Source organism: Priapulus caudatus, unplaced genomic scaffold (genome assembly GCF_000485595.1).
Source record: "Priapulus caudatus unplaced genomic scaffold, Priapulus_caudatus-5.0.1 Scaffold900, whole genome shotgun sequence".
NCBI lineage: Eukaryota > Metazoa > Priapulida > Priapulimorpha > Priapulimorphida > Priapulidae > Priapulus > Priapulus caudatus.
The window spans coordinates 107061-116037 of NW_014577961.1; the positions used below are offsets into that span (position 1 = coordinate 107061).

At 40.6% G+C, this 8977-nt stretch overlaps 1 protein-coding gene and 1 long non-coding RNA gene across 2 annotated transcripts in view; both read left to right on the forward strand.

Moving 5' to 3' along the window:
- The window catches only part of LOC106814296, a 17593-nt gene extending 10832 nt beyond the window's left edge, over positions 1-6761 (forward strand). Inside the window, exon 2 of the long non-coding RNA XR_001394589.1 lies at positions 6475-6761. This is a non-coding gene — a long non-coding RNA (uncharacterized LOC106814296). The remainder of the gene's footprint in view (positions 1-6474) is intronic.
- LOC106814294 (arylsulfatase-like) overlaps positions 1-6761 on the forward strand; it is a 14264-nt gene extending 7503 nt beyond the window's left edge. The window contains exons 6-8 of the mRNA XM_014818594.1: positions 2726-2897; positions 3077-3585; positions 6503-6761. Of these exons, the coding sequence (XP_014674080.1) occupies positions 2726-2897; positions 3077-3570 (666 nt within the window). The 3' untranslated portion in view covers positions 3571-3585; positions 6503-6761. The remainder of the gene's footprint in view (positions 1-2725; positions 2898-3076; positions 3586-6502) is intronic.
- Positions 6762-8977: the final 2216 nt, after the last annotated feature.

Here is an 8977-nt window from a genome sequence, read left to right on the forward strand (position 1 = left end):
TGTCGATATGTAACGGATTATATTAATAGGTATTAACAAGTATAATTCAAGCGATGGAACGCATCTGCCTAAAAACCAGGGATTTGATTACGTTGGAACGAATCTGCCTTTTACGATGGCGTGGCCTTGTGACGTGAACAAAGTGAGTCTGCCATGTACATGCACGTGTGCGTGCGCGCGTGTACTATATATGTATATCGAGGTTGAATTGACTGGGACAAAATGCTTATGGGTACTATCGTTGAGCATGATTTGGTCGTCATGGGGTAAACAACAGGCAGGTGGTGAAACCAGAGTAACCTCTAGACAAATTTATGGGCAAAATCTAAGTCTCATCTCGACTTAAGCGGAGCTGACGAACGCGGGATAACCCGTGACTCACATGCAAAGTCACACGTTCTGCCGAAAGACATATCAAATACCAGAGATGTATTAATTGTAAACTCTAAAAATAAACTGGTCAAAAATGATTATAAACTTATCAAATTTGATTAGAATGCCGCATCCGACGGGGACATACTAGAACCTAATCAAAATAATACGGGAACTCTAATCAAATATATGATGCAGAGATTCAATGATATGATTAGTTTACTAGTTAATTTGAAAAGCTCTTCAAATTTAATCAAAGATATTCCTTATGTGGCTAAATTCAAACAAAGTGCATACTATCAGGAGTAGATAATAGGGAATTATTAGGGAATAATTCCCTATTATCTACTCCTGATACTATATGTACAAATAAGAGAACTTGAATAATGCACATAGACTATTGTTGTTTTTATGTGGTGTCGGTGCGAATGCGCACGCGCGCGTATCATATAAAACTGTTTATAGTTATATATTATGTGTTATACAAAGGCGAAGAATGACTGGCGAAGGTATTCACTAGGTAGTTAATTCCGGCATATATTAATGAGTTAATTAGTGAACGTTTATTAACAGGTACACATGGCAGCCCCTGACACTGACCGGTGCTTTCTGTACGAAGGCGACCGCGTAGTTCAGCAGCCTATAGACACGCACTTCATGACGGGCGCGATAGTGCGCGACGCTGTGGAATTCATCCGGAGCAACGCCGATGGAACGCCATTCTTCCTTTACTACCCCATGACGCAGACACACACGGACCTGGGCGTGATGCCGCGGTTTAAAGGCGTGTCGAAAAACGGTAGTTTTTGCTACTATATCCGCGCGCTTTGCACGCATTTTTTTGCACTTCCTATAAGATGCTACTCCGGTCCCGTGTGTGCTTGGTGCTACCAGTCATGTGTGTGGTACAATGTAGGTGAGACTGCGATCAAGAATGTCGCACGAACTTGACTGAAAAATGAAAATGTCAATGACACTGTAGCTCACTCCGGCCTGAGTAGTGGGTCAGTTTTTTGACCTCGCGTACATTATGAAACGAAGAGCTATATATGGGAAGAACTGCCCATATATAATCTTATAATATATATATACGCTCTGAAATTATATGTGTAATTTTATGTGAAAATAATAAATAATATTAATATAAACTTATACATAAATTTATAACCAAAAGGAATCACAATTTGGCGAGTAGATGGCGTATAACCGTTGTGTTCTTAGCATAAATTATTATATCAATAATAATAAATAATATAATAATAATAAAAAAAATAATAATAATAATATAGTATAAATCATAATATGTCATAGCAGGAAATTTTGCATAAAGAATTGTCAATGAAATCTTGTAAAAACGAACCAGACGAAGTTTGCATGAATACACAGACTGTTGTTATGTGCGTGTCTATATAATATGCTATATAATTGCCAAACCTCTACCAATTTTGGCATAAAAAAATATTATTTCATTTCAATTCACATAACCAAAATAAGCAAAATCCGTTGAACCTGAACTGACTAATGGCAATTCCATTTTTGCCAAAATAATTGCCGCTGGCTCGAAAGTACGGTCGACTGGCGTGCTCCAAAAATAGGACGTTTAATATGGCGAGCATAGCAGTAACAACTATACCCATTCAAAGCATGTGGGTCAAACGTTTCCTTGAGTTATCGTGACCGTAGCTAAATGTGACGGACGGACGGACGGACGGACGTACGACGGACGACGACCCATGGCCAAAAAAAAATTAAAAAAAGCCCTTTTTTTTTTCAGCCTGAAAAAAAAAAAGATGTCAAGGTGAGCTAATGAACTAGAAACTTGAAAAATACCGGCACAGTTTAACACTAACGGCGAACAGCAAAAATATTTACCGGCAGCATATAACAATCGTGTTGGCAGGAGGTATGGTAGACAACGTCGCCGAAATGGCAGTGGCAGTTGGAGAATTCTTGAATGCGCTCGAGAGGAAGCGCTGGAGAAAAACACACTGTGAATTTTCACATCAGATAAACGGACCGCAGCCTGGAGCCTTGTAAGAGTCAGGATGGGCGGGAATCTTGAAGTGAGCACAGCTGAAGAATAATTATCAAATGCGAGTGAACCTTCATAGATAGAAAATCTCTCACATTTATGCTAAATATTAAATCAAAATGAGAAAAGGAACAGCGATATGTAAAGAAGGAGTGGGATAGTGAAAGAGCGAGAGTGGCAGAGAGATAAACAGAGACGGCGAAAGAGCACGAGGGTGAGCAGCGTGAGAGGAAGAGAGAGAAGAAAAAAAAAGAGAGCGAGAGAGAGAGGCGAGAGCGTGGAAAGAATATACTCATAAAACTCTGGGAATGATTGTTTTAGGGAGGAAAGGGTCAAACGTGGGATGGAGGAGTTAGGGTGCCAGGTATTGCCTGGTGGCCAGGAACAATCACACCAGGCAGAACATCAAAGGTTGTCCTAAGTGTAACGGACTTGCTGCCAACATTTGCAAACCTAGCAGGAATTAAGCTACCCGATGACAGGATTATAGACGGTACAAAAATCCTATATTATAGACGGTATATATATATATATATATATATATATATTATTTATTTATTAAGAAAAACGTGTCAACATGTCATTCCTATTTAGACCGCTTGTTTCTGGATTCTACTTGAGTATGCAAGAAACATGTCACGAAGGTGATCGTTAACCGTTGTTTATTTGCAGGGAAAAGTTTCCATAGGGTGCTACTCGGAGAGCACACAGCAAAGGTTCATGATATATTGTACTTCTACTGCGACGAGAGGATCATGGCAGTACGCTACGGCGACTTCAAGATACACTTTTACACCCAGGCGGTTATTCAAACAGAGCATTACACGAACGAGAGAAACTGCGTAAATGGTGTCCCTCAGAAAGCATTGCTGTTTACTTGCAAGGATTGCGACTCGCCATGCGTGACTGCACACATACCACCATTGATTTACAATATTGAGAATGATCCAAGCGAAAAGTTTTCGCTACCCGCCCACAACTACGAAGACGTGCTCAGAAACGTAAGCCGCCTAATGGCGGCTCACTCGCGAACACTTACGGGGATAAATAAGAGAGCATCGGAGTTGGCTAAGCCCATGTCTGATGCAGTTGTAACGTGCTGCGATCCGCCCGCTTGCAATTGTAACTACCCTGGTCAGACTGGCAAATCCAGGTCGAACTATTAAAAAAAGAGTAATGAAATTCGTAGTGCAATCGTTAATGCCAACAATGAAAACGCTTCAATGCAAAAAACCCAACCTTTAGTTGCGCTGATTATTTCATTATTGATGGTAAATATACCCATCACTGCGAGTTAGAGTATATATACGGAACGATGGTAACATTACCTAACTATGGAAAAAGTAATTTATTAACAATTATGTAGCTATAAGGTTCTGCCATGTGATTGTCTTTAGGTGCAATTCAACAAATAAAACAAGATTTCGCGTGTCATCTCGACAGTTTTAATGTTCTGTGTTTGTTCACTGCTTCACTGACGCCACGGCCTCACAAACTCACATGCTCTCTGATAGATTTATCTACAAGTCTTGTTAACATATGCCTGCTGTCTGGTTAGCCAACCATCACTGATGCACAAATAATGTCTCTCTGGATGTACATGAAAGCAGTGTAACGATGGTTCCATATTATTCCAAGTAAATTTGTCAATATATATATATATATATATATATACATATGTATATTCCTATTTCACTGAGGTCCACTCAGGTCCATTCCTATTCACTGAGGTCCATTCCAGTGAGGTCTATACTGATTATTATCTAAATCAATGTTATATAAATCTATGCGGGCACTGGTTAACTCGACCCACCCGCAAACTCGGCTCGACACATGGGTCGAGTTTGCCGGCGAGGCGAGTTGACTACGGACGATCTATGCTAGAATAACTCTTCTTCATTTTAAATGCCTAATTTTCGCAAAATATTCTTCTTCTCGGGAGATATTACGTATGCGCAAGCACCGTTTCAGACGTGCAGTACGGACTGAAGAAAACTTGCTGTGAGAGAGAGGGGTGGGAGACAGCGATAGGGAAGATAGCTGAGTGCGGTAGCAGAAGAAGAGGCTGAGCGAGGGACAAGGGAGGCAAGGGGAGGGACGGCAGAGGATGAAGTAGGAGTTGTGTACCCTACAGGCTAGGGCGCTCTCCCAATTATGAACACAGGTCTACTGATAACAATTTATTACATAAATCTATGAGGAGATTTCCCCATCACCATATTAAATTCATATTCATTACATAATATAACTTCTCTAGTGAGATATTGCGCGATATATGCGCAAGACCTTACATGCAAGGACTTCTTCCTATATCTTAAATGAGGTAAACTGATGGAATGTTATCACATAATCTATGCTAGAATTCCTCCTCTTAACTTTAAATGCCTAATTTTTGCAAAATATTCTTGTTCCTCGGAGATATTGCGCATGTGCGATCACTGTTTCAGGCGCGCAGTACGGACTGAATACAACAGGTTATTATTGCTTTGTGAGATCTGAGAGAGAGAGAGGGGGTGGGAAAATGAGAAAAACTTCAGAGGAGATAGCTGAGGAGCAATGGAAGAAGAGGGGACTGAGTGAAGGACAATGGAGGCAATGGGAACGACGGAGACGGTATGAAGTAGGAGTTTTGCACACTACAGACTAGTACTCTTGGCAGTAAACGACGACTGACGTGCGAGAGCCATTGTTTGTACATTAGCATAGGCGGGCAATCGTAGCGAGGTGCTGCGAGCATAGTGAATTTTATAGATCGGATTTTACCATGCACACGTGCCGTCGGCTCGCCCGCGACCAGTTTGAACGTATGAGAACGGCCGAAGAAAATGATCTTGGCAGTCAACGGTGTCCGCGTACGGGCGCCATCTTTATGTATATTAGCATATGCGGAACCCAGAACGCGAGCTGCGAGCAAGGTGAAAATTCTATGGCGGACTTTACCCTGGCACCCAGGCGCCCATTTCTCCAGGGCATATCCCTGCCCATTTTGAGCTCGTAGGTTTGGCCGAAATCAATTATACCAAGCTGGCATCCCGACCATCGACGCGAGGGACATTGCTATGTACTTTAGAGGGCCCGCAGCAGTAGCCTTCCACCAACTGTTTACTCTTGAAACTGAGACGTCGAAGTTCGTGTTACCTAATCGAGCCTCGCACCCAGTGCCGGATTAACCATTAAGCAGACTAAGCACGTGCTTAGGGCACCAGGGCCAAAGGGGGCACCACAAAGTTTGGAAAAGGGTGAAAAGAAAAAAAACGAATAAAGATTTGTACTTAGCCAACTTAGTACTTATTAAAGATAGCCACCAACAAGGTGCTAATTCCCAATTATCAGAAAGTGAAAGGTACTCAAAGACTTGTCAGACACTCATTGATGCTTATCCAGATGACATGAATAACACTTTGTCTATAGAGCTTCAGCAGTTCCATTCATATGTTCTTCATAAGTTTAAAACAACCAAGAAAACATCTTTCACTTACATGGAACTTTACAACACAATTACAGAAGACAAACTAGAGAGTGCCTTTCCAAATGTTGAAATTGCCTTAAGAATATTTTTAACATTAATGGTCACCAACTGCACAACAGAGAGTTCTTTCTCACAACTAAAACGTGTAAAAAACAAATAGATTGACTCGTAGTCCGAATGAAGGTGTACATGCATGTACGCTCAAAATAGCCTCAGATACCATCTCCTGCGATCTACATTTTAAAAAATTTCTAGGAGAGGACCCCAATACCCCCCGCCTGTTTATCACCACCCTCCTTGAAATCCTACATAAATTTTTGTACTGCTGCAACCTGCATTGTATATTTGGTCAGACAGGTCAACAACTAAAATGGACTGGGTCAGTGCGGAAAGGAGGGAGGCACCAAGATTGGTCAGTGTTTAGGGCACCAGTGAGCCTTAATCCGCCCCTGCTCGCACCCGATATCGACCGTCGAGACATTCTTGACCTATTGTAATCAACGCGCGTGTTGTACCCTATTTGATATAGAGGTAGTGAATTTGATTTATAAATGTATGTATATATATATATATATATATATATATATATATATGCTCCCAGGTCGAACTATCTAAAAAAGAGTAATGAAATTCGTAGTGCAATCGTTAATGCCAACAATGAAAACGCTTCAATGCAAAAAACTCAACCTTTAGTTGCGCTGATTATTTCATTATTGATAGTAAATATACCCATTACTGCGAGTTAGAGTATATATACGGAAGGATGGTAACATTACCTAACTATGGAAGAAGTAATTGATTAACAATTATGTAGCTAAGGTTCTGCCATGTGACTGTCTTTAGGTGCAAATCAACAAATAAAACAAGCTTTCGCGTGTCATCTCGACAGTTTTAGTGTTCTGTGTTTGTTCACTGCTTCACTGACGCCACGGTCTCACAAACTCACATGCTCTCTGATAGATTCATCTATAAGTCTTGTTAACATATGCCTGCTGTCTGGTTAGCCAACCATCACTGATGCACAAATAAAGACTTCCACGCACTGCTCTTCGCTGCGTCCCTAATTTCAAATGGATAAACGCTAACGTCCACTACATGCCTTGGCTCGTCATACAAGGCCAGTGAGCTAGACCAATGACGGTATATTAAGCCTAAGGTAGCATCGTAAACCTAGATGTACATGGAAGCAGCGTAACGATAGTTCCATATTATTCCAAGTAAATTTGTCAATATATATATATATATGTATATTCCTATTTCACTGAGGTCCACTCAGGTCCATTCCTATTCACTGAGGTCCATTCCAGTGAGGTCTATACTGATTATTATCTAAATCAATGTTATATAAATCTATGCGGGCACTGGTTAACTCGACCCACCCGCAAACTCGGCTCGATACTCGGGTCGAGTTTGCCGGCGAGGCGAGTTGACTATACGGACGATCTATGCTAGGATAACTCCTCTTCATTTTAAATGCCTAATTTTCGCAAAATATTCTTCTTCTCGGAAGATATTACGTATGCGCGAGCACTGTTTCAGGCGTGCAGTACGGACTGAAGAAAACTTGCTGGGAGAGAGAGGGGTGGGAGGCAGCGACAGGAAAGATAGCTGAGGGCGGTAGCAGAAGAAGGAGGCTGAGTGAGAGACAAGGGAGGCAAGGGGAGGGACGGCAGAGGATGAAGTAAGAGTTGTGAACCCTACAGGCTAGGGCGCTCTCCCAATTATGAACACAGGTCTACTGATAACAATTTATTACATAAATCTATGAGGAGATTTCCCCATCACTATATTAAATTCATATTCATTACATAATATAACTTCTCTAGTGAGATATTGCGCGATATATGCGCAAGACCTTACATGCAAGGCCTTCTTCCTATATCGTATCTATAGTCAGCGAGTATCTATCCCTAGAGGTTAACTATCTATCTATCTAGTGATGCTATCTTCTATCTTTCTCACTATCCTTACTCTTATGCTATCTATCTATCGTATTCCCTAATATTCTGTAGGCGACGCTCGTAATCCATGAGTCGCTCATCCCTATCTATCTTGCCCTGTTCGTCAATATATCAATTCTCCTTACTACTTATCTCCTATGTCTCCTCTTATTTCTTTATATCTTCCCTTATCCACTTCATCTTCATTCTTTCTTCATTCCTTCCTTCTCTACTCTATTCATAATTTTTCCTAACTTCTGGCAGCGTCAAACAGTGGCTCTTCATTCTATTCTTCTCTTTCTTCACTCCTATCTAAACTCTCCTCATCTTTCCACCTTCGAATCTCTCCTATACTCTTATTCCTATCTCTAAACTTCTTCTATTCTATGCTATCTATCTAGTATTTTTCTCGATCTTATCCTATCTAGTAATCGCTATTACCATGTCTCTTATTCCTTCCTCTAATCTCCTCTCTCTATCCCCTTCTCTCGTATCTCTTATCTCTCCTCTACTCCCCCCCCCTCGTCTCTCCTTAACTCTGCCTTCTCACTCTATCCTATCTACTTCGCCTTCTAATTCCTCTCAATCCTCTCCTTCTTCTCTTCATATTCTCTTCTCATCTGTCATCTTCTTATCTACTCTCTCTCTACTCTCTATTCTTCCACTCTCCGTTCATCCCTATCTGCTCATTCTCATGTCTACTGCTCTCTATCTCTATCTATCTATCATAGCTAGCCTAATCCTATCTATCAATTATCTATTGATTCCATTCTATCTTATCTATGCTATCTACTATCTGATGCTATCTGATCTTATTCTATCTATCTATACTATCTTATCTATCTATCTGATCTATGCTAATCTATCATATATCTGTTCATTCTCTCTCTTCTGCGTCACGTTTTCTTCTCTCTTCCTATTGATCCCTATTTTCTAATCTATCGGGATCTATCTATCCTGATCTATCCTATCTATCTATACTAATCTACTCCTATCCTATCTTCATCTATCTATCTATCCTATCTATCTATCTATCTATCTATCTTTATCTTGATCTAAGTCTATCTATCTATTTTATCTTCTGCGATCTATTCTATAATAGCTATTGCCTCTGCTTATTCACTTATCCTATCTAATCTATCTGCTATCTCAATCTATCATATT